Source organism: Pogoniulus pusillus, chromosome 19 (assembly GCF_015220805.1).
Source record: "Pogoniulus pusillus isolate bPogPus1 chromosome 19, bPogPus1.pri, whole genome shotgun sequence".
NCBI classification, from domain to species: Eukaryota; Metazoa; Chordata; class Aves; order Piciformes; family Lybiidae; genus Pogoniulus; species Pogoniulus pusillus.
The window spans coordinates 15,475,393-15,502,677 of record NC_087282.1 but is presented as its reverse complement, the minus strand read 5'-3'; the positions used below and the strand labels follow the sequence as shown (position 1 = coordinate 15,502,677).

The following is a 27,285-nucleotide window of genomic DNA, read 5'->3' as shown; positions in this document are numbered from 1 at the left end:
TATGTAGAATTCAGACTTTCTGTGACACGAGCTGGATGTTTGGCTTCTGACTGGAGCAGTGGTGGAAATTTCCTGAAGGCTCAGGTGGTGGGTAAGTGAGAAAGGCATGGGCAAGAGATGACTCATATTGCAGAAACTGTACTTCATTTATCCAGATATGTTGGTCTTGATGTTACATTATTTGAGACTTTTTGGATGTGCCAAAACTTAGTCTTAACTTTCAAGTAACAAGGCAGTCAAATAGTTTCAGGATTCCAAAACACTGAGAAAGCATGTGTTATGTATGTGACATTAATATGTAAACTCTACTTCACAGATTCAGTTTCTGTAGAGCCACCAAAGCAGCAAGATGTGAGAACAACCAAATACCGGTCAAAAAAAAAAAGACTGAAATCCAATCTTTCCATGATGTATTCCTGAACAGGGCAACTCCTTCCCTGTATAATACAATGTTATTTTTAATGGCAATGCTTTAGAGATTCTTGTTTATAACAGTCACTGCAGTGTGAAGTCATGTTTTCTCACTGACTTAGTTTGGGGTTTTTAACTATTCGACAGGAAACTAATGTACTGAGCTTGACTCAGAGTGCAAGCTGGATTATCATCTTCAAAGCTGAGAAGAGGGGTTACATGATTGCTGTACAACCTTATTCATCAGTGGATACCTTAGGATTTTAACTGAGGATGTCAAAGCTATTTATTTTCTCCATAAATTCTGTGGCTGTTGTAACCAAGACACAAAACAAATGAAGTTGAGCAATAAAATTTTTATGTGCTCTAATAAATAGTCTGATAGAGCAATGCTTGCTATTATAAGGCCAATATGGTGTGAAATCAGACAGCTTTTTCACATTAGATTAGCTTTTAGTAATTTGCAGTCTTTATAATGTGAGTTTCAAATGCTGTGAATCAAGAAGATATATACATATTGTGCATATATGTGTATAGTAAAAATAATAAATTGCTCCATTGGTATGTCAGTGTTATGTGGCTGGTTGAAAGAGCCAGGCTCTGACGGGGACTGAAAGTCTGTGCTGGAGTAGGGGTAGCGTGTTACAGAACAGCATGTGCAGCCTTCAGCAAGTGACAGTAACTGCACTTCCATCCAGTCTCTTCTTTGCAGGCAGCATCTTTCCTAGCTCAAGGAGGAACAGCTTTCAGAGCCAGTCAACATCAGTATCCCCAGCAGCAGCAAATGGGCAATTTTCAGAATCTTGTTGCTGACTAAAAGGCAAGAGAACTTTTTGTTTGGTTGGTTTTGTTGAAGTCCATTAGGTCAAAAGAAGCAAACCTTGCCATAGCACTGGCACTTCTGAACTAGCAACTACACTGGGGTTATCCAGCTGTAGAGAATAGCCTGTGTTGCTGCTCTGAGGTAAGAGCTGGGTTGTAAACCATATAAAAGGTATTATTTTTAAGTGTGTAAATATGTGCAGACTTTCAGATAATCTTTTTTTTTAATGCTACAGTAATCTTTCTTCTGTAGTAATTTCAAAGTAGAAATGCTATGTTGAGAAATATGGACTCTTTGAGAGGAAACTTTTGAATCAACTAATTTATGAAATAGGCTATTCATGATGGGTCAGATGTGTACTGACTTCTGGCACGGTTTTTTGTATTTAACATTCTTCCTCTAGAGCTGAAATTGGCTGTGAAAATGCCTTATCTTGTATTATTCAATGTCTGATAAAAAAGTTATAGCATTTAAAAAAAACCCAAACTGTTGACATCAAGTAAATGAATTTAGGAGCAACCTTTCTTCTAGAACTGTTGTGGCAGAATACAATGAAAAGGTCTCCTGTAAAATTACTTATACTAATGACTAGTGTTAAAGTTGAGTTTTTGAGAAATGCAGTGATTTTCTATTGTCACAATAGACATCCAGAACAGCATGTCTTTTATCTTCTGGGGGTCTATAATTGCAGAAATGTCTCTGACCCTTGCTAAAAATGCATATAGGCCTGAGAATCTTGTCAAACTGTCCTGCAGAGAACTTCCAAAACACAGCACTTTCCTCACAATGGGAACAAGCCTTTGAAGTGCTTAATTCTGTCCAAAGAGTACTGAAGTTGTATTTCTTAACCCTATGGAAATACCTTTTTTTTTTTTTGCCAAGTGAAACAACTCAATCCCCCCCCCCCCCCCCCCAACTAAAAACCACCCCTTGGAATCTGTAATCACTAACTTCATTGCAGAAATTTAAAACAGCATTTCCAAATGTGTATTGATTTGATTTGTTTTTTAAAGAATTTGAACTGACATTCATCTATTTCATGTTCACATTTTAATTACAAAGGGCTTCAAGCTTTAATCCACCTTTATTGGGTTGAACAATTGTACAGTTTTAAGCCAGTGAGTTCTTCAGTGCCTATAGTTCCCCTCCACCTGATGAGGGAATAGATGCCATTTTAGAGTGGGTCGTTGTGTTGAGGAGACTGTTGATTTCAGAAACCATGGATTCCATTAATTTACTCAGCATTGATAAGTCTCAAGTTCAAATTAGACCAGTACCTGTAGTAGTAACTGTCTGGGCATTAATGACAGAGTGCTAGAGTCAGGCAGCTTCTAGCACTGTAAGCTGTTAGGTCTCTTTCTCATACTGATTTGTGTAAGTAACAAGCAGCTAATCTTAATAAAATATGCAAATAAATGCCTGGCAAACAGTATGTATTTGTTATACCTTCATTGCAGAGCATTCCGAATACCTGGAATGTACTTGGCTCAGAAGTGGATTTAGTACTAGGTATAGTTTGCACTATTTATGACTTGCTGTGGATTTTTTTTAAGTTTTTGGTAGGCTTTCTTGTAGCAAAGCTGTCTGATAGCAATTTATATACTATCAAAAAAGGAGAAACAGCCACAAAGTACATCCTAAAACTTTATAAACTGTGTTCTTTTTAGTCTTGTTCCTAATGTTTGATACATAAAAACACAGCTGTCAAGAGTTACCCTTATGAGAAGATTGCTTTACACACTTCTCTCCGCACAAAGTGCGCAGGAGCACTTTTTGCCAACCCCTTCCTTGTGTGTTTACTGGAATACCTAAAATGGCAGAGTTCTAAGTGTGTTAAATAACATTGTTCATACAATAGAAGTGAAAAGCAAGGCCTTCAGGATGCTGTTAAGGCTTTTATTGCTGAGACCTTATTCTCCAAAAACCACTTTGGAGACAAAGGTTGTTCTTGAGGGTAACTGCAATAGCCTGCAACAGTTGCAAATGGTAATTGTGACAAGTAAAACACTGAAGAGAGATGTATATAAGTGTGACTTGCCCTTTTGTTTCCTTCCAACTTACTTGCTCAGAATCCTGTTCTGAAAATGCCAGAAAGCAAGTAACTCCTTGTTTGTCCAGACAGGAGGAGGACTTGAAGTATGCTGTGCATTTTGCATTGTTGTGTTTCAGAGGGTCATTCAAGCCTAACTGTTGGGACTTTGTGCTGCTGCAGGGAGGCTGTCTATCATGGGACGTACTGTATCAGAACTTTGGGGGGCATGTGGAAAGGTCAATCACGTTAGGCCTGTTGGACTTGAACGTGTACCTCTTTTTAAACAGCTGGGGTTTTCTAATGTTCTTTAGATACAGTTTGAATGACCTTGTTTTTTATTTTGGAGATGTACTAGAGAAATCTCAGTTCTGTGCATATAGTGGTGGAATACTTGTAGGTAAAAACTTTAAAAAGCTAAATGCAACCAAGGCCCAACAAAACCTCTGACTATGTGCTTGAATACAGGGTGTTTCCCCATCTGGGTTTTTGGATGTGTGGCAGGGCGGGTGGGGTTACATTAGAGTAGTACGCACTGTGGATCGGTGCTGAATTTGTACATAAAAAGGAAAACTTCTGTTTTGGGTAGTTTGTATTGTAAGGACAACATCTAAAGGCACTGTGTATCAGTCATTTATTTCCATTAAAAAAGACTATATTTTTGAGCAATGGAAACTGTACATGTTATCATTTATACATTATGGATAGCTAGGACTAGAGAAACCCTGTTGCTATTACTCCGAAGCTGTACCTGACTTGTCATTGATATACTGCATCACTACTTTGTGCAGATCCTCATGATCATTTACTTAAGGAGATTGTAGTAATTGGTAGAGTTACAACAGGAATTGTAACATCAGATCATTAAGTCTATTTCAAATGTGTATCATTGTGATTAAGTTTAATTTCTTACCAAATGTTTGGCTGGAATTTCATCTTGGAGCAATGACAAAATAGGTGCTGGAACAGATTTGCCTCACCCCCACCCACACTTTATTTATTTAATAGGTCTTGTTTTGTATGTTATGTGGTTTTTCCTCCCCCATAACAGGTTTGTGCCTTTTATTGGATATTTATTTAAAAGAAGCTACTACAATTTAGGTTGTTCAGGCTTTTTTTCAGATGTATTCTTGTATAGCTGTTCCTTTGTATGAGTTCCTTCATTTTATAAGAATACAGAATGTGTGGAAAATACACTGTCCACAAACTGGAAAATTTTGAGGGTTTCTGTTCTATGAATTAATAATTTTTTAAAAAGAAGCCTAAGCACAAGACTGGCTGTGTTGATATTTTAATTGTGGAACTTTGCGATTTGTTAATACACAAACTGTTTGTTTTTTTAAGAACTGCTCATATCCAATTATTTGATTAAACAAGTTTTGGATAAAAATAAACTTTGGCACATGCAAGGTCTGTGTGTGATCGTTCTTTAATGTGTTGTCTGAAGCTTTCTGTGGTACTAATAGCAGCAGCTGAATGAGGCTGCTGGAGTTTTTCGTCTGCATTTGCATGTAAAGTACATGCAGTCATATTGTGATGTATTCATGTTATCAGTGTCATCAGTTGGCACCTTTCCTGTGATCTAGTTTTCCTGTGGGAAAGCAGTTTTGCCTGGTTTTGACGCTTGCAGAGTAATTTGACTTGGCTGAGGGGCAAGTGAGGGAAGAAAAAAGCTCTATCACGGGAGTGATTTGTGGGTGCTCTCTTGAGATGTCTGTGTGTTCAAACAGCAACTCGGCCTAAACTAACACGGACCTTGGGCTTTGTCGTACGTTTTTTTACCTGTGGAGTTGCTATAATGCAGGATGTGCAAAGGTTTTTGTGGATCTGTGTGTTACCGTGCAAAAAAGCTCAAGCTTAGACCTCAACGGCATGAAAATGTTTATTGCTTCTGAGCGGTAAAGCCATTCTTGGGGTCGGGGATGGTGTTTTGGGTTTGGTTTACCTTGTTTAAACTTTGATTCTTTAATCAGTGTTTCAGCACTTGTTAAGAACATGCTTGTAGGATCTGTCATCTTAGGTAGAGGCTTGTGATTTTGAAATGGGAAGCCCGTTATTTGTAATAGCTGCTTTTTGGGGGGTTCCTGTAGCAGCTCCCCCTTGCTCTGTCACCAGTTTTAGACCACTAGGCAGTGGAGGAGTCTTCGGTGCTGTACCGGTCTGTCCACTGTCTGTCAGTCCTGATGGGACTTAAGCGAACTGCCTCAGCGCTCCTGTAAATCTAAGAGCATAGTGAAACGGAGTGGTAGAAACTGGAAGAGCAAGCGGGGTCGCCTTTATTTCGGATGCTTGGGCGATGTGGCAGTCGATGAATAGACATTCCCGTTTCTGTTGTGTTCCTTTTATACGTAGGTGTTTCTCACGCTGTAAATGAGCTGTGCTAAACCGAGGGGAAAGCAGACCCGGTGCCGCTCTCGACAGCCGTTTTTCTTCAGCCGGCAGTACCTCCTTCCTCTTTCCTCCTGCCTCCCTGGGCTGGTGGCCCCGGCTGGAGGCCGAGGAGGGCGCTCAGGACGTGATGTCGCAGCAGCTCAGGTTCCAGTAAGGGGCCAGCACCGGCCCGCCTCCTCCTGCGGAAGCTGTGGCGCTGCCCGGGGCGCCTCTCTGCCCCGCGGGCGTGCTGCGAGCGGCATCCCCGCCCGGCTTGTGCGCGGCCCGGGCCCGCGTCACCCCTGCGTCCCGCGTCACCCGCAGCCGCCCAGCCGGGGGCGCTACGTGATGACGCAGCGCCTGGCGTCCCGGCGAGGCGGCGCGCACGGTCGGTTCCCCAAGATGGCGGCGGCCAGCGGCAGCGAGCCGGGGTGCGGCGAGGCGGCGGCGGGCGGGAAGCGCGGGCCCCTCGGCATCCCCGAGGCAGTCTTCGTGGTGAGTCAGCGGCCCCGCCGGCCGCGCTGCTCTGCGCCCCGCGGAGAGCTGAGGAGGGAGGAAGGGACTGCGCTCCGGCGGGCGGGCCCGACCCCCGTGAGGCGACACCTGCGGTGGGGCCGGGGCCTGCTGGCGGGCGGCGCCTGAGGAAGCGCGGGCGAGGCGGCGCGGCTGCCCCTCCCGGCGCGGCTGCCCCTCCCGGCGCGGCTGCCCCTCCCGGCGCGGCTGCCCCTCCCGGCCCGGCTGCCCCTCCCGGCGCGGCTGCCCCTCCCGGCGCGGCTGCCCCTCCCGGCGCGGCTGCCCCTCCCGGCCCGGCTGCCCCTCCCGGCCCGGCTGCCCCTCCCGGCCCGGCTGCCCCTCCCGGCCCGGCTGCCCCTCCCGGCGCGGCCCGCCGGGCTCCTGGCTGCACGGGGGCTGCCAGCCCGGCCCCGCCGCAGAGCGGGGGAGCTGCGGCGCCCACCCCTCCCCTCCTGCCGCTTCCTTGCGCTGCCTGCGCCCAGCGCCGCGGGTTCGTCCCCGGGGCCCGGCCTGCGGCCTCGGTCTGAGCTCCGTGTAGGAGCGCTGCACTGCCCTGCAGAGTAGCTTGGGTCTGGTGCCCCGGGGTGGGCAGGGCTCGTGTTAGCCCTACGGGTTTCCACGGGGTGAGCCGCGAAATTTGGCTTTTCTCTCGGTGTTACTGACACGCTTTAGAGTAAACTCCGATCTCCGTTGTCAGCATCGTGCTGCTCTCTCCCAGCCCACTCACATGCCGCTGGAGAGCGTGTAATGAACGCAGCCTCCCGCGCTGAGTTACTCACAGCGGTTCCTCCTGCACAAGGCACAGCCTTGTCGCTTCCCTTTCATCTCCCATGGCGCTGTGTCACATACCTAGCGCCTTTCCCTGCCTCTTCCTGTCTTAACCTGGTTCTTGTCTGGTGATCACAACCATTCACAAGTGACCGTGGTGTCTAGCCGGGGTTTCTGCCTTCTTGAAATCCAGCATTTGTGCAAGCTTTTGGAAAACAGGTCATGTAACTTTAAAAAAGTGACTTACCAAACATTTAGTAATTCTGTTGACTGAAGAGGAGAATTAATTGACAGTGATCTAATGTCAGAATTAACTGTTGTTCATTTCATGCTGTAAACTAGCTCTTGGTATGCTATCTTGATTGCTACTTTAATGTGTTTGATCGATGTGTATTGGTCAGACTGGCTCTCCCTGGTTGCCTTGGTGTCATCTTGAAATGTCAGCTGTCTGCTGTGAAGGCCTTGTTTATCATGCTGCATTACTACAGAGATTTTTCTTGGACTTGAGACTTTCATGGCTTGGTACTTTTGGCAGAGCTGTTTGGACTGATGAGGTGTGGCAGCTCTTACAGAAGTAAATGGACTTGATTTGCATGTTGGTATTTGTAAGTGTAGTGCTTGTGTTATCTATGTGCCTTGCTTGATCACAGGTCCTGAACAAACAGGTGTGGGACACTTGCTTTCAGTGTCCCTGGAGGTGTTCAGAGAAAGACTGGATGAGGCAGTGCCATGGTCTAGTTGATTGGACAGGGCTGAGTGATAGGTTGGTCTGGATGAGCTTGGAGGTCTCTTCCAACCTGGTTGATTCTATGAATGCATCCCCATTCTACTTTTTCATCAAGGTTCTTCAGTTTTGGGGGGTCTGGCCAATCTACTTGGGATGTAAAACTACTGCTGCCAGTGGCTAGCTTCTTCCACCTCCTTATGGGAGACTGATGTAGGCAAAAGCGAAAGAAAAGGGCCATGGGTTCAGCTGTCCTGTGAGAGCTCAGTCACCATGAGACAGGAGAACTTCTGGTCTGTACTAACTCTGCAGTGGAGGTGGCTGTCCTGGCAGGGAACAGGAGATAACCAGCCTCAGCAAATGCTTCGAAGGGGTCTGTCACATCTGTTGTCTTTTTGCTGGTAGCTGTCAATGCAGTTTGTTTGGTTCCACATAGTTCCCTTTTCATGCTTTGTCGGAAGTATCTCATGTACTGTACCAAGCGACCTGGGAGTTCTTGGAGTTGTGGTTTAGTTCTGGGCTGTTGTTCAGTTCTTCATAACCTTATGTGTGGGTCTAAAGCCTACTGAAGTTTCCTAAGGTGCTCTAATCAAATACAGATGTCTTTGCAGAAGAGATCTGTGATGATGGTCTTGAAGTACTTGAACACAGGTGTTAAGACATACTTTCTCCTATTGGAAATAAGCAGGCAGTAGGAAGTTTTAATGCTGTTCTGCTTCACAAAGTTGAAATACTTTGTGTCTTCAGGGTGGTTTTTATTGAAGGTTTTTTCTTCAGAAAAGAGGTTTCCATTTCAAAAACATTGTGTACTGTAATGATAAGCAAGTGATAGGTAAGTCTTTATCAGAATTCCCCCACCACATGCTACATGGGTGGTCTTACCGTGAATCTTGGCCTCAGTCAGGGATGTTTTCTTGGCTCAACACAGGCTCTTCAAGCAGGTTATAGCAGATACCTTTTCACAAGCTCTGCATTCTTGTGCCTCTTCAGATTTCAAGTGACATGAAGCACTCACTCAGAGTATTACTGCAGTTTAAAAAAAAAGACACTTCAAATAGAACTTTAATCTCTTTTCTTTTGAGAGGTTGTCCAGATGCATCCAAATAAAATGCCTTTCTTAGTGAGAGGACAGAGGATATAAATCAAACACTGTCTCTCTGTTGCCATGTTCTCTGCATGTGGCTGTAGGTGATGGTACCTCTCCACAGAAGCAGAGTGAGTGTCAGCAGCTCTTTATTTGGATCATCACTGAAAAGATAAACATAGGGCCAGGTGGGAGTGTTGTATCCTGCTGTATTTTGGGGCTTCTACAGAGTGTTTGTGTGGCTTGGCTTGAGGTTCACAAAGGCTGTGTTACCTTTGAAGTGTGCAGCAAAGGTATTTCGGCAGTGAATTTTCTTCCTAAAAAGACACAGATAAGTTTTGGTGCTTGCAGAACTTGCAGTCAAGATGCTGCACGACCAACCATGAAGCAGGGAATCCTAACAGCACTGACACTCTGCTACAGAGCTGTTCTGTTCAAGCTCAAAGAAGTGACCATGTCTCAGTCTTGTAGTTGGATAAGATGGGTCAGAATCCCAGCCAGCGGGGCTTGGAAGTTGCAGTTGGAAAACCTGGGGGGTGAATCTAAGCCCACCTCAGACTGGGCCATTATGTAGTGGGAAGAGATTACCAACATACAGGGTCCCTTGATTCTCAGCATCTTCATTTCAGCAGGACTTGGGTTCGGTCTTGTCCATCTCTAGAAGAAGACATTAGCTGATGGGGTGCCAGGCAGCGTTCGAGGTGAATTGTTGCCCACCTGCTTTGTCTTTGTCTTGGGTGAAGTGCCTGAGCAGAATAGCTTCCACAAGAGGGAGTTTCATTTCAGAACATCCTCAGACCTTACTTTTACGACACTTGCCTGAATCTAACCCTTGTTTCTTTGGGTTAAATTTTCTCTACAAGCCTCATCCCGTGTCAGTGAGGTTCCGTAGGGCATTCCTTGGGCAGTTAGTCTGAAATGAGGTCTCTTGAGTTCTGTTGTACCACCTGAATCATACTGCCTGCTGAAGTCTCTTGTGGAGTTCCTATTTCTACTGCAGATTTCCTTAGTAGTGAAGAAGGTGGATGACTTCTTACCAAGTTCAGTAAGTTCAGAGTAAGCTGCTTTAGCCAAGAGATTTCAGGAGCCCCAGTGAAGGGAAACAGGTATGTCTGATAGTAGTTTAGTAATTTTATTACAGGAGTTTATTTTTTGATGTGAAGTTGAAGAGACCTATGGTAGGCTTCTGCCAGATTTTACAGCGCTAAAGAGACAAATAAGGACAGAATTGTGGTCATCTTGAATTTACACAGGTCATCTTGAACTTACAACTGGTCAAGGTCAGAAATGCATGGTTGCTTTCTGGCCTGATGTGCCTTTCAGGAGGATGAGAATGTTTCAAGCAGCAGATGCACTGCTTCCTGAAAATCTGACAGAGGCACTCATAGAGGTCAGCATCTTTGCTGTTCAGGCCTGTCTTTGCTGGGTGCTTTTCCAGTTGATGGTAGGACTGTCTGGAATTGTTCTCTGGAGGTTTTGAGTGCTTCCTGCTGACTGTAGAAGCAGTGTTTTGAAGACAAGCTGTTCACTACCACAAAGCCTGCCCCAGCAGTTACCACAGTTTTCCCCCTCTGTTTTTTTCTCTGCCACTACATGCTTGACATGGCTGTGATTCTTTTCCTTTATCAGTTGTATCCCGAGGAGTTCATAATCTGATTAGCCACAGAGAAGCATTATCCCTGCATTACAGACAGAAAAGCAAAGTTTAGCTGTGACCTGAGGATATCCATCCCCAGTAGGTGTCATTTCACACTGGCCAGGACTGAAACACCGCTAACAAGGTACTGGCAACTATGGTTATGAAATAATCCTTTCACCTATTCTACAGTTCCCTACCAAAAAAAAGAAAGAAAGGAGAAAAAAAAAAAAGGATATAGAAGTGCAAAGGTGACTAAGAAAGGAGGCAAATTTATTTTGTTCTTGACTCCAGGCAAAAAACCAAGTTTGTCTACATATAAACTCTGCTTCTGGGCTTAGCTGCAGTAAGATGATAGCATGACTGTGCCTAGGATTTCTGTAAAAATCTTCTAATATTGAAGGTTTCTTTCTCCCCTTAAAGGAAGATGTAGATTCTTTTATGAAACAGCCTGGAAATGAGACAGCAGATGTAGTTCTTAAGAAGTTGGATGAGCAGTATCAGAAGTATAAATTTTTGGAACTTAATCTTGCTCAGAAGAAAAGGAGGTAAGTCATAATCTTTGCAGCATTGGGAAATGGTTAGCAGTTACAATTTTGTGAAAAATCAAGTCTAGCTTCTTGTTACTATCCCTGGGAGTTAAAAAAATGGTATTAGGAGAGCTAGTATTTGCAGTACGTGGAGGAAGGTCCAGCTTTTGTCTTTCCTCTTCCTAATAATTACACACAGAAGAATTGACAGCATTACAGACTTGGTCCTTAGCCTTTAAGGCAAAAAGTACTGCTGTAGTCTCTTAATCTTCTCAGCCTGGTGTACATAAAAATACACTGCTGTCAAACAACTACTGTACCAACCATGTCACTGTTGGTTTAGTAATCTCGTCTCTTCTCAGTAGCATCAGCCTGGGGCTGAAGCTAGGCAAGAAGCACATTTTAAATCCGAAATCAAAGCTTCAAATGATATTGTATTTATATTTAAATTTCTTTCATGGGCATATACCCCTCATTGCTGCCTGCCAGAGGCCTGCTCTGGCAGCCACTGACATCTGAGCTTGCTGGTGGCAGAGGAGGGTGGCTGGAAGGGCAGTGGGAATCCCAGTGTCTCTGCTGGGCTGCTGCAGGGGCTGAACTCTGGAGAGAGCTTTTACCAGTGCCAACTCTGGCAGCTTTGAACTGTTAGAACAATTTGCAGGCCTCAGAAGAAACGCTTATTTTACCTACAGCAGTTTTCCTCTATATTTCTGTTGAAGCTTCCCTCTCTGGGGAGATGAGAAATATGCTCGAGAACCCCATTTTAGCAAACAGGTTTCTGTTACTGCTAAAGCATGTTTGTTCCAATTTGGAAGCTCTGTTGCTCTGCTTCAGAAAACCATGAGCCTTACTGTGATAAGAGGCAGCTGAAGCTGTAGCTGAGGTGCCTTTACATGCACTATCTCACTTGGAAGCCTGAAAAGCTGTTAAGAGTTTCGAGTTGTAAAATGGAGGTTGTGTTGTGTAATTAAACTGATCTCTTGTTTAGGAAACTTTGTGTCTCTGTAAAATAATAAATGATGACTGTTGTTAATTCACAGGCTAAAAAGTCAGATTCCTGAAATTAAACAGACATTAGAAATTTTAAAACACATGCAGAAGAAAAAGGTAACTTATTTTGACTATCTAATGAGTATGAGAAAAGCTAACTGCCTTTCCACCCTAACAGAAGAGATTGCAAGAAATGTTTTGGAGAGCACACTTAATATGCCTTTATAAGTAACAGAATTGTTTTTAAAGGTACGTAGTACTTTTGGAAAGCTAGATGTTTGTAATGCAGACTTCAGCTCTAATGTATAGACTGCAGCTAAGCTTTATCTCTGTTCCTTAGAGAGATTTCTGTATTAAGTATTTTTTCTAAATGCTTTATTCTTGGAGCTTGAGTATGATGGTGAATTCAAGTCATGTAGAGTTGTACCATAGTGAACGCTCTATCAGTGATAGAAAGCAGGAAAGTGTGCTCTTTACTGTGAGTTTTATGTCTTTGACATAAGTTTCCACTTAAAATAGCAATTTTAAGTTTTATCATTTGTCTTAAGGATTCCACAAATCCCATGGAAACCAGATTTTTATTGGCAGATAATCTCTACTGCAAAGCTTCAGTTCCTCCTACAGATAAAGTTTGTTTGTGGTTGGGGGTAAGTAAAATGGAACTTTCTCTGAAACTCTTTCAATAACTTATGAAAGGCCTATAAAAGACAGTGTCTGTTGCTGTCTCACATGTACCTCTAGTGGCCATGGGCGTCACTTTGTTCATGTATGCAGAGTGGAGCTGTGTCCTGTCTGCAGGACAAATGAGACCCTTTCAACTCTTTAGTGAAGGTCTCACATTTGATCTTATTTGGTGCCTGGACATTGTGATTTTGCTGGATTGCTTTTTCACAAAAAAAGCATTTTCCTGAATGTTTTCCTTATCAGTTCTGTCACTTCATGGTTCAACCTACCAGCCAGCGTTGCCCAGGATGGGAATGTGCTCAGCAAAATAACTGAGGGTTGACAAGTAGCTTCCCATCTTCTTTACATTATTTGTGTTTAGCTTCTTGCTCTCCCTTTTCCTGCAGGTTTAGGGAACAGTGAGATTTCTGATACTTACAGGTACGTGCCAACATCTAGAGAGGGATTTGTGCTAAAGACTGGGAGGATAAGAGCTCAAACAACAGGTTCCTAAGTACTTAAGCCATATCAGGCCAGGATATCTTCTATTCAGAGGCTTCCTTATATGTGGAGATAACCTCTTAATGTTTCCTCTGAGACTTCTAAATCCTGGATGGTCCCAAATCCCTGTGCTGGCTGCCAAACAAAACCACTCGGTTAGGCGAGAAATGTTGACAGAAGCAGCATCTGGACTGTTACTCCCAACCCTTCCCACTTCTTTTCTGTCATAAAAAGAGAAGATTTGCCTGATGCCTGCTGCTTTTAGGAAACAGTGCAGAATTCACAAAGGTTAACTTCCATGGAGCATCCCAGGTTTATTTGGTAACAGATTATTACAGAAAGTTCATCCTATTGGTGGTTCACACAAAGAAGCTACAGCGAAATGCCACAAGCAGGTTGTTACATGTAGGTGTTCTTGGCCTTCTGCCTTTGTCCTCCTTGTTGCTCAGTCTGCACACAGAGCGGTGCACGTTACTGATGCTGGGGAATTGATGTCTTCCAGTTAATTGACAAGGACATTGGCCTATCTCACTCTTGCAGTGTGGTGTTCCCTGGGATCATGTCTAGTAGTAGTATGTGGCTCTGCTCAGTGCACAGCTCTTGTGTGGGACAAAGCTTCAGTGGTGCATCTTCACTTGGTACTGCTCTTTTATCTCTTCACGTGGCAGCTTCTTACTGAAATAAAGGTTTGTACATGGGAAACCACCACAGCACAGGGTAGGACTTTATATATGTTGTGTCTTTAAATACCTGTAACACTTCATATTAGCAAGCAGTGCCTCTGAGGTCAGTCTTGAACGCAACAGAACTTGATCTAGAGTTGTGTAGCACTTAAAAGGTGCTGCTAAGAAACAAGAAAACTCTTTCTCTTCAAATAGGGAGCCGATGCTGATACCTGAAAGCTGAACACAGTCCACAGGGAAAGAAAGCTCTTGTTGCTTAGCTATAGGAAGAGAACTTCTTTTAAATCACTAGAGGGGTTTATTCCCCAGTTACTGAAGTGGTGGAGGCCTCAAGTGGGTTCTAACATTGCTTGTCCTGAATCTTCTTGTCTTGGCTTGTCAGGAGTGCCTTATTGTTAATGGGATAAGTGACAAACAGCAGCCTGAAATAAGCCTGCTCTGTCTTATTCCTTACAATGCCAGAGTAAAAGCTTTTCTCAATCTTTCTTTCTTTAGGCCAATGTGATGCTTGAATATGATATTGATGAAGCTCAAGCACTGTTAGAGAAGAATTTGTCAACAGCCACAAGAAACCTTGATCTTCTAGAGGAAGACCTGGATTTTCTTAGAGATCAGTTCACCACTACAGAAGTCAGTATCCTTTTTTCAGTTTACAAGGGAAGAGGTGTAGCTGAAAGCCAACATTCAGGTAATGAACAATTTCCTGACTTGTTTTTATCTTAGGCTTAAAATTCTGTGTCACTCCAGGAACTAGCCTGTTTCTAGCATTGAAATAGGACACTTGCTTCCAGAGCTGAGGCTTGGTGTGTTAGATGGAGCAGAGCTTGTCTCTGTGATTGTGTCCCCTTGAAACCTCCTGCATGGCTGCAAAGCCAGACTGAGTGAGCTGCAAGTGTGGATCAGTGCTGTGGGTTGATAGCCAGGTGGCCATGCCAAAGCAACTCTGCCTTTCCTTCTTGAGTTAATGAATGTTCTTTGGGTTATTGCTAATGGTACCTGATTCAGCTGCAATGTTCTCCAAGGAGCAGAACCCCTGCTGCCACAAACTTGAGGCTTGCTTAGGCTTTATGTAGCTGTTTTTCTTCATCCTATCACCAACTACCTCCAGGGTGCAGGTTGTTTTTTTAAATACTTCAAAGCTATTTTAATGATGATGGTAGCCATCAACTGAAGCATTAGATGTAGTAAATGAAGACACAACAGTTTGTGTTTTCAAGCTGATGCTATCTCAGTGCTGCAGGAAGCTGTCAGTGCCTGGAATAGGCAAATAAATAACAACTAGTAAGTGCAGGTTGACTGAAAGTAGAAGAGTAGCTGTAAGTAAAACTAAAATTGTGTTTCTCTGTTGGATCTTTTGGGAAGATTTGAATACTGTAAGTGCTGCCCTTACTAGCAGCTACCAGAATTCCTGTGTTAAGGCACCAAGTCAGCTGTTTCATTGAATGGTTTCTATATTGAGTGTTCAAGGTAAGTGAGGTGTGGCCAGCTGTATAACTTGCGTTACCCTTGGTGTGTGTCTGTCTTTTTCTTTCCTGAATGCATGAGCTGTTTCCGTAACTCCACACCCTCAGATATGGCTAGAGTTTATAACTGGGATGTAAAGAGAAGAAACAAGCAAGACCCTTCCAAAAACAAAGCGTAGTTTTGCCAACTTTAAATGTGGTTTCAATTTCCAAATATTTTTTATTTAAATGCCCCCAAAGTTCACTCTTAAGGGACTGAGTTACTTTAAGCATTTCAGTAAATGGTAAAATATATAAAAACGAATGGTGAGCACCATTTTATTTATTTGTAACTTCCAAATTTGGTTTCATGCATGCTTCATGAAATGAATTCTTTGAAAAGGCACCACACAGTCCAGCAGAGGACATGTTTTGATCAGGCCAGTCTGTCATGAATAAATTTCTACCTGAAAGCTTGTCTGAAAAGTGGAGGGGCATGTATGAAACGGAGTCTGACATTGTAGTGGGTCGAGGTGATGCAGGGGTTTGTTTTTCATTTCTGTGTACAGCTGATGGAGTTAACGTCAGCTTGGACTGGGAAGACACACAGCTGTAATGTTCTAGGAAACAAAACACCCAGTGAAGTCTTGGGGTTTGTTTCAGTCAGTTAATTGGCAGCATCAGCCTGCAAGCATTCCTAGATATCCACTTTGGATAGACCTGTTTTTAATAGTTCCTGGTTAGTTAACTGCCTGTCACTGAACTCTCAGCACTTTACATGCCACAGTTTGTGACTTGTCTTCAGAGAAGTAAACAGCACAAATTATGTCAACTGCAGGTGATCTCCCCTCATTCTTTTTCATACATGTGCACACCTTGCTTAGTTTTGCAAATGGGTTGAACAAGGACATCCAGCACTGACAGCCTGTCAAGAGCAGCCCCCTATTTACCACCCCTTAGACAAGATGTCCAGTTCCGATGGCTTAACGCTGAGCCTCCCAGGTGGTGAAACCTGTCTTAGTGAGGATGGCTTACTGCTGTTAGCAGTGGAAATCCTTTTTTGGGTCTTAGGAAGACTTGCAAGATTATTGCCTTTTACCTCTGCAGTTCCTTTCTAAAATGAAATGCTCAGTGGTGATGTCAGTGGCTAATACTCACATTCTGTGACAGAATACAGGTTTTGCTGCAACATAAATGCAAATGTTAACTGTTCAACCTTCATGTCAGAAACAATATACCTGTAAATTTTTTGTACTTTTATTTCATGATAGTAAAATAATAGAACTAAGCAGTTGTGGCAAACACCTGTTTTTGTGCATCTTTCTTTGTGGGAGAATGTTTAAAGTCTGGTGCATGGTATTTTTACTATGTTTCCCTTTCTTAACAGGGGAGTGGCAGGGGGAAGTCAGCTGAAGCAGCAGAGGGGAAGTGTAGCTGTTGCATGCTGGGTGGAATGAAACAGGGACTGTGAGTCAGCATGCTTTAGTCTCTGAGTACCAGTAACTGAGAGGACAGCATGGCTGGGGGGGGTCTTGCAGGAGTGACAGCTGCTGGGGTAGGCAAATCCTTACCCCCAGTTACTGCTAAGTACCCAGGCTTGGCTCATCCATTCTTTTCCTGTTTGTTCCATCTTTGGCTGTACAGAGAAACTTTGAGATCTGATGTAATACTTGACAATCAAGTATGTGCCTGCTGCTGCATGTGAGGCTAAACCAGACCATGGGCTGCTTCTCTCCTGTTCTTTTTCAGAGCATCAGCAAGGACAGGAAAGGCAGCTGCAAACACCTCCTGATTTCTCCTGCACTAGTCTCTTCAGTTTGGATTAATGAGATTCCCACTGGGCTCCCTCCATCCCTTTGCTTGGTCCTAGGGCAGCAGCTGCCTTTCTTTGTTGCACACAATGAAATGGCGAGTTAAGCATTGCTGCACCAGCAAAACAAGTCCTGTGTGCAACTGCCAGTGACCTAATGCTGGGGACAGGGTGACAACATGGGAGCTGGAATAGCTCAGCGAGTCCAAAAGGTAGCTGGCTTGCAGGGGCTGGGAAATGGCTGTGGCCACTGTAACACGTTTTGAGTGTTTTTTTTTGAGTTTGATACAAAGTACAAAACAAGGCAAAAACCAAAGCTCATGAATAAGAACTCAAGACTGAGCCTTGTCCAGCACTGCTCTGTCCTTTGCTGTTTAAGCAAGCACAGAAGGTCAGTTTGCAGAAGCTTCTTCAGCTACTGTGCCACTAGTCCTGCCTGCTCCTGAGAAGGACTTGACAGAAGGGCTGAGGTTGGTTTTGGCTGCTCCTGCAGGGAGCAGGGATTTTGTCTGTGGGGTTTTGGTATTTGGGGTTTTTTTTCAGGATAGTCAATGTTTCTATAGCACAGAGTTTTTTCTCTGCAAGGTATCGAGCTGCATCTGACGTGCTGAGCAGCAGGCCTTGGCCTTCAGTGGATACTGCTGCAGAGAGCACGTGTTTATTGCTGGGCCAGTCTGTGCAAGGTGTTACAGCTGTGGCACAGGAGCACTGCAGGCAGGCAGCAGCTTACGGAGAAAGTAGGGCAAAGAAAAGAAGAAAGCCAGCAAAGTTTCTTTACAAGTTTGAATTTCACATTACCACATAGTAACCATTTTGCTAAATACAAGCATATTTTCAGTCACATACAGACAGCTAAATACAGCATTATTTTCACATTTCCTTACAGTGCGTAACAGAAAGCGCGGAAACTCTACAGTATGCTTTTATTCTGGAGGTTCTGAGCAGCTTCAGTCTAACATGCAGATTGTTTTTAAGATGTGGTAGAGACCACGGAAAGTTAGCTTTTGCCCCTTTTTGTCCTAGAGTAAAAGAGCTCCTGCCCTTTCTCCTGTGAAAAGGTATCACCTTCTGCTTTCTCTAAGTCCCTTTTGCACTACAAGCCAAAGCATTAAAACCAGTTGTTAGAAAAGAATTCTCAGCATATCCTGTAAGTTCTTCATCTTAGAAAAAACATTCCAAATTTTGTACAGATGAATCTACATTTCCTATATTTCAATAAGCTGTCTAGAAAATGCAAGGAATTAGAAAAAGATGTAGATAATGATTTCTCTATCATTTAATATAACCATTTATTACCTCTAAGTAGTTAAGACTGTGACCATTTTCTTCTGTCCTGTTCCTCTTCAGAATTATGACACTCGTGGTTTTAAATTGAAGGCTGACTCTGAAGGCCTGAATGCACTTTACAGAGTTAGGCTTTCTGGAATTTCTCTCTGGGAGCAGTAAAGGGGAATGTCCAAAACCCATTAAATAAAATATTGGTTGTCCTGTGAAAAGTGATCTTTCCTCTGCTGGCCAGGTTCCTGCACAGAGAATTAAAGAATTTTACTATTGCTAAAACATCATTTGATCCAACTTCTAATTGCTGTTAATGCAGCACTCCAGCTCTGCTACCCTCAGCTACACAGCCCACAACACACCTTGTGAACCGCCAGTCAGAGACTGAAGACACTGACACTTTTGGATCGGTTTGTCCTTGCCTTTGTCAAAATACAACTAACAGACCTGGTTCAAGCAAACCTTGTGCTTTCCACTGGCATCAGCCTGTGAGAGCCCATGGCAGTCAGGCTCCTGTGGTGCTCTCTGCATCAATCTTCTCCAGCTTTGATCACCTAGAAAGAGATTTTGTAAAGGGATTGTTTTTAATCTTACCCTGAAGATAAACTGCATGCCAGGAATTCACTGGGCTTTACCACAAGGGGGGGTCGATAAGGTTGAAGACTATTCAAGAGTGCTAAGAGGTTAGCAGTGACAAAGAAAGACGATTGCCACTTGTCCCTTTCTCAGTTTGCAACCAGTGCCTTCCCAGCAGGTGCACCACTGCTGCTCCTCTGCAGGGGCCAGGAACTGAAATTGTTCCTAGAACACTGAAAACAAAACTGTATTTTTTTTGTTTTCAGGGTTGTGGCTGTTGGGTTGGGTTTGATGTGGGTTTTGTTTTGTCACAGCTTTAATAGTAAAGAAACACAGCGGGGGGGAGGAGTTCTTCATACAGCCCTGCCCATATGCTGCAAACCATGAGAACACATTTAAAGGGAGAAACAGTCTGAAGTCGACAGGAAGTGAGAAGATCCACACTTCTGAAGGTGGGATAGCTTAACAAGCTGCCACAAGTATTTTATTCTTCTCTGCTTGGCAGCCCAAAATCAAACACTTAAGGGCTTCCTGTGTTTTATTCCCTAATCCCTCCCTCCTGCCCATTAGCAGTTTGAAGGATAAAGCTTGCAAATTTCAGTGAAAAAAATAACCCACTATAGTTTTAATAGGCTGAACTTCCCTAGTTTGCCCCAGGAGTTGCACTTTGAAAGCTTAAAGTAAAACTTAGTGGAAGCAAAGCTTCGAAGCGGCGACTGGCATTCCCAGAAAACATCCACCTTCATACAGCTTTTCTAACATGGCTACCATCCCACAATGACCAACCTGAGATGGATCCTCTAGTGTCAAAACAAAACGTGGAGGAAAACAAGTGTTACTTGTGAGCTTCCTTTTGTGGCTTTCCTTTCCCCTGCTCAGCCACTTCTGTTGTGCACTCCTCCTTCCCCGTGCTAGTGCTCTTCTTTCAGAAATGCCAAGGAAGAAAATGGCACTTGAACAGCAGAAAGTACTGATGGAAGCTGTTGCTTTTCCATGCTATTTTAACTTTTTTAAAAAGCAAGTTTCACCTTTTAGAATGTCCAATGCACCTGAGTTACGCTTTTCAAGCTTTTTTGGTTGGTTTTTCCCCACCCAGATCCATTCCATTCCTCCCTGTGACCTGGCTGGTAGGACATCCAAAAGATCAGCACAGTGCGGTTACCAGGACAGAAGTGTTGGTGTGTCCCATCTGGCTGCACCACCCCAGCCTGAACAGATAGTATATGAGGACATGGTTCTCTCTATGCTCTTGATCACTTAATTCTATTGGCAAGCCCCGAACTCAGGGTACTTTCCAGGTACTCACCTAGGCAGTAAATGCGTAACAATGCATTGAATAATTACTACTGGAGCAGGAGTTCCACTTAGAATCCCGGTTCAGCACAGCAAGAAAAGCACTATTGAGGGGGGAACAATTTACATTTTAATTACCAATCAAATAACTATTAGTAGTTCTCCTCTTAAAGTCCCACAGAATATTCTTTGCTATCAAACTAGGTTCAAGAACATAAGAAAGACAGTTCAGAAGTGTGCATACCATGTCAGTAACTTTTCCTGTGGAGCTGGCCTCATAAGAAGACTCTATCTGTGCTGCCTTTTCCCTTTCCTGGAAATAAACAGCTGACACAAGCAAAGCTGTCCTCTTTCTTTCTCTATGCCCATTGTCAAACCACTGAAGTATCCATGCTGTGGCTTCAATACCCAGCATAGAGTTATGGATTCACTTAAAAGAGAACATGTACAGTACCCTAGCATGTGCCAGCCCATTCGACTCTCTGTGAACTCTCTCCTCTCTCCTGCAGCCCCTCATTTCTGCTTCCTGCCTCCTTACAACATCTACATGCACCCTCGCTCACTCTCCTGTAGGTTTGTAGCCCCCAGTTCTGAAAGGTTATTTGGAACAGACATTTCTTTCCCCGGGGTCTGTTCTGGTGTCCAAAACAACGCAGGAGGCTGTTCACAACGGGAGCGTTGCTCTGCCTTCTGTCACACTGAGTTCACTTAGTAAAGTACATTTGGTTAGTAGAGTTCATCACCACTTGCCTCACTAGAAAAGCTCAGCACAAACATCTCCTATCTGATTTCACCACTTCTTCTGATGAGTGCACTACGTTTGGGACAAACCCACTCTTTACCCCTTCCCATCCCTCCTGGATTGAAATATCCCCCCTTTTAACCAGCTCGTATATATCTCGAGTCAGATCCGTGAAGGCCTTCTCCACGTTAATGGCATCCCGAGCCGAGGTCTCAATGTACTTCATACCATATGCAGCCGCCAGTTTCTCCGCCTCGTGCCTGGTGACTTGCCGCTGCGTGTCAAGGTCACACTTGTGGCCCACCAAAACAAAGACGATCTGGTACGGCTGGACGTGCACCTTAGTCTCCTCTAGCCACTCATGGACGTTCTGGAAAGACCTGCGGTTTGTAATGTCAAAGAGGAGGAGTCCACCAACTGAGTTCCTGTAGTAGGCTCTGGTGATGGACCTGGAAAGAGCCACAACAAAAATCTAAGTCACAGCTGTTTGGGAAGAAGGGCAGTATCAGCTTCGGGGGTGGGTGGGTATTTCTTTGTGTCTTCTGACTTTTTCCCTTAAGCTAAAGGTAGCCCTTCTGAGCACACACCCTTGTTTAAGAAAGCAGCATTCCCACCCCCACGTCTACCTTGCAGAATCAGGCACAGAGCAGAGCAGGCCATTCAGGCAATGTTTCATCACTTTTAGCTTGTGCTTGTCATTCAAAAAGACAGCTAACCTTGGCTTACGGAGTTCATCCTTGGCAACTGCCCCACCAATTTACTGCATCTCTGTTCAAAACCCTGCCACCATTTTGGTCTCTTCTCTATCATGGATGCTTTTGCTCTTAGTCTAAGGAGTCCTGTCCCCCACTGTTAAGTTCTCTGAACACCTTGTCTAACTCATCAGTTTAGAAACACTCATTTGAAGCCAAGCACTTGCTCTTCAACAGACACATAAAAGTGGGCTACAGAGCTGTAAGTTAGACCATGGGGCTGGAGCTCCCTTCCATACAAAGTTGGACACCTAAGCAACCCCTACAACTTCTCTGACTTACACCACTGATCAAAATGCTGCTACAGCTAATGCAAGCAGCCTAATGCCCCGAGTAACAGCAAAGTGATCCAAGAGCTTCCTAGGGAAATCTGCATTACTGTTGGCCTTGTTTCTGCCAAATACTAAGTATATAGTAATCAGAAAGACCCCTGAACCACGAACTGAGACACTGACCACATCTCCCACAATACTTCCGAGAGTTCAAGCTTCAGCACAGCCAGAAGCAGCACAGGGAACCAGCTAACAGAGTGATGGCACAAAGCTCAGACCATGAGGCTGAGCAGAGCTACAGTTCCATGACTACTACATGTGAAAAACCCAAGAAGCTGTAAAACTGCAAAGGCATGGATTCCTTCTAAATCCAGAAGCAACAATCAACTGCAGTCCCTGGAGGAATTCACACTTGGGCCTGAACTTCCGTGGCCACGAGAAATGTAAGCACTGCTGCATCTTTACCTTGGGACAAGTCCTCCAAGACTGCTGTTAGGGCTTATTTGGTCCTGAGGCATGATTGTCTGCTTAAACTGCTCCAAGAAAGGATGCACTGGAATTTTCAAGGACTGCTTTATCAACAGACATGCAGTGATGGGTAAAAATCCACAGCTAAAACTGAAGAAAGCCAAAAATGGGGGGAAAGGATAGCTGGCTGGACTTGGATAATTTCTCCTTTCCCAATTATCTGGCTGAGGGACAACAGTAGCTCTGCACATCAGACACCAAGGGAATTGGATCTGCCTTTTGCTATCTAGCCAGCTGCACACAGATACCGGCACTTTGAATCCACCCCCGCACTGTCAGAGGCATTGCTGCTTCTCCCTTGTGTTCCATGCTATCAACTTTGGCTCCTCTGCCAACATCAACAATGCCTCAGGTACTTCTGAAAGACGTGACAGGATCTAAGCTGAACACTGCGCTCAGGTAAAACCAGGTGAAGGTCTCAGTGCCTTTTCTTAAAGCCTTTTCCACAGACTGTCTTCCTGTCTGACCTGCAGGAAGCAAACTATTGCACTCACTCTACACATCACTTCCTCAGCTCCCATCCCAGACTCCAGCCTTCTCTCCTGGTGTGCTCAAACAGGCTCATGCAGAGCATCAGGAGCATTTGCACCTATTTTGGCCAAGTTTTAACACAGAGGTAGTGCCTCTGCTCCATAGCCAAGGTAGAGACTTGGGGTCTCTCTTGGCCGAGGGAGAGCTGCTGGCTGGAAGGTCACAGCTCTGAAGAGTGAGGGCTGCACAGGCTTTTGCTTTTGTTACTGTTACACAACATCGTGTTTCAAAGAAAAAAAAACAGTATCTGAGCAGGGCAAAACTTGCTGGATGCAGGAATAATTTGACCCTGCTCTTCTACAGCTCCAGAGCAGTCTCAGTGCTGCCACAGGCAGCAGGTTCTGGGGCCTGATCTGGCAAAACGTAACAGCACATTCTTGGCTGCAATTTATGCCTTGATTGCTTCTAACTTACAGAGAGTGAAAGAGCTCACAACAGGGGTCAGGAAGAGCAGAAATGTAGCACAGCTGCAGAGCAGAGAATGCCAACAAGCAGTGACTTATTCCTTGTGGGGCAACTGTTAAACTGTGCAGAGTAGACTGGAAATGATCCCATCAGGGAAGTCTGAAATAGTAGCATGTGTTCTTACCAATTTCCTTCTTAAGAAATGCCCTGCGCAATGATGAAAGAGTTTAAGGGCTCTGGAGAGCACTTGCACCATCGTCCCACTTCCCTGTGCCCACAAGTCCAAGAAGCTTCAGCTGATGCCAGTAACAGCTACATCTCGCCTTTTGCCAAGAAAATTAGCTTGCTGGAGGAGCCCAAGAGCTGCTGTCCTTAGGGGGCACAATTTGAGACAGGGCTACTGATAAACACCAAACAGACTTTTTGCCTGCTTCTGCCCTACTTCAGAGTGCACCTCAAAAGCACCTGTGTTTGCGCTCCACCCCCCCCAGCTTGTCACGTTAGGAATTTGAGTCCGTGCTTTGGCAGGGGCATTTCAAAGTTCACAGGATCACAGGATGTCAGGGGTTGCAAGGGACCCAAAGAGATCATTGAGTCCACACCCCCCCCCCCCCATTCCCACCAGAGCAGGACCATACAGTCTAGCTCAGGTCACAGAGGAATGCATCCAGACAAGCCTTGAAAGTCTCCAGAGAAGGAGACTCCACATCTTCTCTGGGCAACATGTTCCAGCGTTCTGTGACACTTAAAGAAGTTCCCCCTTGTGTTGAGGTGGGACCTGCTGTGATGCAACTTACATCCATTGTTCCATGTCCTATCACAGAGAACAAGTGAGCAAAGCCTGTCCCCCTTCCTGACCCCCAGCCCTCAGATATTTAAACATTTATTAAATCCTCTCTCAGTCTTCTCTCCTCCAGACTAAAAAGCCTCAGGTCCCTCAGCTTCTCACAAGGCAGTGTTCCAGTCCCCTAATCATCCTTGTAGCCTTCCGCTGGACCCTCTGCAGCAGATCCCAGTCCTTAAACTGAACACAGTACTGAAGATGAGTTGTGGGTTTTTTTCTAGCAGTCACTGCCCCTGCCTCTCACACTTCTGCCTGCCTTTGGCCGCTGCTGCCCAGTGCAGCAGCACAGCCTGCCCTTGTGCTGAAGGTCACCTGCTCATCATGCTTACAACCCCAGTGCCAGTCAGGGTCAAGCCCCAGCACTGAGGGTAAGCAGCCCCCAGGGCCCCAGGCTTCTTAATGTGTGAAAGAATGGAAATTGAAGAAATCCAACTGCTTTTGCTCCCTACAGAAAAGGCAGAAGCAGAGAACATCACCGAGGCGTGTTCTCTACAGACCTCAGCCCGAGATCCAAAGCTGGAAGCTGATGCAACTGCAAGCTGAAGCACCTCCTCTCTCAGCAGAATAAAGCACCAGCTCCTCACCCTGCTGCAAGGCAGAAAGAAAACCTGACACAGGCTAAAGACTAACTACTGCACAACGTGGGCCACAGGCCAGCGCTACAGATGTGAAGGAAGGTGGTGGGAGGTGTGGTGGAGGTTTCATTTAGTGAATGAAACCAAAACATTATTCAGGCAAGGCAGAAGTAGAAGCTATGAAGAGATATAGAGGGAAGGAAAGTGCTCCTGGAGGAAGCAGAATGAAGCAGCAGCAGAGGGCTGAAGATCCATTAAAAAACAGAAGCAGATCTGAGGCAGGGCGCTGAGGGTACACTCACTCCCCTTTCCAACGGGCACTGTGCGCACCAGCACACGCATCTTGCGACAACACCTGCCCCCTGTTAACTGCGGCCCAGCCTGCTCCAACCACGACTGCTGGTTTTACCACTGAGTTCTGTGGGAAACTTCTGGCATGGCCCCCATGCCACCTTTCTTTTTCCTCATCGAGCCTTCGTTACTCCTGCCTGATCCTCTCAAAGGGTGTGTGCGCAAGCAGCGCTCAGCGCGGCACTCTCCAGAACGCGGCCGACATCCCTGCGCAGACCAAGGGCTTGCCCCGGCCTTTCGCCATCCTACGGCCAGCTGAGCTGCTGCCGTCGCTGCAGATAATCAAACCACAGGTCTCATTGGATTTAGCGAGCCTCTGCCTCCCTGCTCTCAGGAACATCCTGGTTACTGCCTCTTTGCACCAAGGAGAACAGGCGCCGAGATGCCGAGCTGCACCCTCTGATGCACAGCTCCCGACTCCGCGCCGGGAAACAGCCCCAGCCTCAGCACTCCCTCGGGCTCCGCTCTCCTCCGCAGCGGTACCGGGGATGCTCCGTCACACCTCCACCCTGCACATCCCGTACATCCCACCCCCTGCACATCCTATACAGCCTACACACCCTAGGCGCGGCCATTTGGGGTGACAGGCGCAAACCCCTGGCGCACGGCGCAGGATGCTTCCCCGGCGCGCTCTGAGAGCGGCCTTGCGAAAAGAGGGGGAAAGAAAAACATTAAAAGGGGAGAAGGGGATGGGGGGAGAGTGTCAAAGTGACAGACTGTCCCTTCTTTGTCTCAGACACCAAGCGCCTCACCCGGCAGTAGGGGCCCGGCCCAGGAGGAAGGCGCTGGCCCCTGCCCCTCGCTTCCCGGCCGAGGGAAGGCCCGCCCCGCCGGCAGCATGGCTCGGCTCGGCCTGCCCGCCTCCCCCGCCGCCGCTCTCACCGGAACCGCTCCTGGCCGGCCGTGTCCCAGATCTGCAGCTTGATCCTCTTGCCCGGTTCGATTTCCACCAGCCTGGAGAAGAAATCCACGCCCACCGTGGGGTCGGAGATCTGGGCGAATCGCCCCTCGGTGAAGCGGCGGATGAGGCAGGACTTGCCCACGGTGGAGTCGCCGATGACGATCAGGCGGAACTGGTAGAGCCAGATGGCCTCCATGCTGCCGCCGCCGCCGCCCGCCTCAGCGCCCTCCCGCTGCCGCCGCGCCGCCCATAATCGGCCCGCGGCCCCGGGGGCGGCCACCGCCGCCGCACCGCTCGCCCGCAGGGGGCGCGCCGGCAGGCGCCGCAGCGCTAGGCCAGGACCGCGGAGCTCCGGGGGCAGGCGGGGGCCCGGACACACGGGCACTACTCTCTGCGCCGCAGCCGCGCCGGTCAGGGGGGTCCCATGACGGGCAGCGCAGGCGTCTCGCCCAGAACCTCGCTGCCCGTCACCGCCGGCGCATCCCGCTGAGCCCCGGCCCCGCTGCCGAGGTGCTGCGCGTACCGCGGGGCAGCCCGGGTGCCGCCTGGAGCCCTGCCGGCGCGGCCCCGAGCTGCGGCACTAGTGCTGGCTCTCCGGCCGAGGGTCTGTGCCCGCCGCTGCTGCGAAGCCCGCTTTCCTCGCTGCGCCCGTGCCCGGAAGCTGCGCCGCCCTCGCCTCCCCCCACCGCTTCCGCCGGTGCGGCTGCAGGTGCGGGGCTGCGGAAGAGAGGCGCGGCCGAGCGCGGGGCGCGCTGCGATGCAATGGCGGCCGCGCTCTACCGCACTGCCGGGAGGAGCCGCCACCCCCGAAACGCGGCCGCTGCGGGAGCCGGGCGGGGGCGGAGCGGGGCGGGACCGTGCGGGGCGGCGGGGGAGGTCGAGGGGACCCCGGGGCTCAGAGGGAAGCGGGGCTGTTGGAGATCCCGGGGACTGAGAGAAACCGGGAGCTGAAGGGATCCCCCTTGTCTGTGGGGACCCCAGGGCTGAGGGAATAAGGCAGTGGGGAGTCGGGAGCTAAAGGGGTCCCAGGGCTGAGGGGAGCCGGGAGCTGTGGGGAGCATGGAGTTGAGGTGAGCCCAGTGCTGAGGGGAAAACGGCGCTGAGGGAATCCCCAGGGCTGCTTGAGATGGAAGGGAGGCTGTGCCCCGGGGGAAGGCCAAGGGAGAACTTAAGGGTCAGGGAAACCTCTAAACCATGAGCAGCAGGCCTGTGCCAGCCTGTCTCAGCTCTTCTGTAGGGTGAGGTGAGTTGAGCAGGGCA

The 27,285-nt window shown here is 46.6% G+C and overlaps 3 protein-coding genes across 11 annotated transcripts in view; 2 read left to right on the top strand and 1 right to left on the bottom strand.

Annotated features, from left to right (window-relative positions):
• The window catches only part of LOC135184018 (phosphatidylinositol-binding clathrin assembly protein-like), a 30,942-nt gene extending 26,270 nt beyond the window's left edge, over window positions 1-4,672 (top strand). For all 5 annotated transcript variants that reach the window (XM_064159453.1, XM_064159458.1, XM_064159455.1 and 2 more), the window contains one exon: window positions 317-4,672. In XM_064159453.1, the coding sequence (XP_064015523.1) occupies window positions 317-331 (15 nt within the window). In that variant the 3' untranslated portion in view covers window positions 332-4,672. The remainder of the gene's footprint in view (window positions 1-316) is intronic.
• Window positions 4,673-5,983: 1,311 nt separating this feature from the next.
• VBP1 (VHL binding protein 1) lies at window positions 5,984-16,455 on the top strand. Of its 2 annotated transcripts, none has more exons than XM_064159444.1 (6): window positions 5,984-6,128; window positions 10,782-10,906; window positions 11,929-11,995; window positions 12,427-12,525; window positions 14,221-14,359; window positions 15,297-16,455. In XM_064159444.1, the coding sequence occupies exons 1-6, from the start codon at window positions 6,036-6,038 to the stop codon at window positions 15,365-15,367; spliced, it is 594 nt and encodes a 197-aa protein (XP_064015514.1). In that variant the 5' UTR covers window positions 5,984-6,035; the 3' UTR covers window positions 15,368-16,455. The 2 variants fall into 2 exon arrangements, with proteins under 2 accessions (XP_064015514.1, XP_064015515.1); XM_064159445.1 differs by having other exon boundaries at window positions 5,986-6,128; window positions 10,786-10,906.
• A 1,291-nt stretch (window positions 16,456-17,746) lies between these two features.
• On the bottom strand, window positions 17,747-26,331 carry RAB39B (RAB39B, member RAS oncogene family). 4 transcript variants are annotated; one of them, XR_010305817.1, is made up of 3 exons: window positions 26,007-26,331; window positions 18,618-21,315; window positions 17,747-18,500 (listed from the first exon to the last, which is right to left on the bottom strand). XR_010305817.1 is itself a non-coding variant. In XM_064159446.1 (2 exons), the coding sequence occupies exons 1-2, from the start codon at window positions 26,219-26,221 to the stop codon at window positions 20,889-20,891; spliced, it is 642 nt and encodes a 213-aa protein (XP_064015516.1). In that variant the 5' UTR covers window positions 26,222-26,331; the 3' UTR covers window positions 17,747-20,888. The 4 variants fall into 4 exon arrangements, 1 of the variants encoding a protein (XP_064015516.1); XR_010305818.1 differs by having other exon boundaries at window positions 18,703-21,315; XR_010305819.1 differs by having other exon boundaries at window positions 18,718-21,315.
• Window positions 26,332-27,285: the final 954 nt, after the last annotated feature.

Bases quoted from the DNA above. Each gene is read 5' to 3' on its own strand.
- VBP1 (XM_064159444.1), top strand. From the start codon at position 6,036: ATGGCGGCGGCCAGCGGCAGCGAGCCGGGGTGCGGCGAGGCGGCGGCG. The intron at 6,129-10,781 runs GTGAGTCAGCGG...CTCCCCTTAAAG, and splicing joins TCCCCGAGGCAGTCTTCGTG to GAAGATGTAGATTCTTTTAT. The intron at 12,526-14,220 runs GTAAGTAAAATG...TTCTTTCTTTAG, and splicing joins AAGTTTGTTTGTGGTTGGGG to GCCAATGTGATGCTTGAATA.
- RAB39B (XM_064159446.1), bottom strand. From the start codon at position 26,221: ATGGAGGCCATCTGGCTCTACCAGTTCCGCCTGATCGTCATCGGCGAC. The intron at 21,316-26,006 runs GTGAGAGCGGCG...GGCTCTTTCCAG, and splicing joins GCCGGCCAGGAGCGGTTCCG to GTCCATCACCAGAGCCTACT.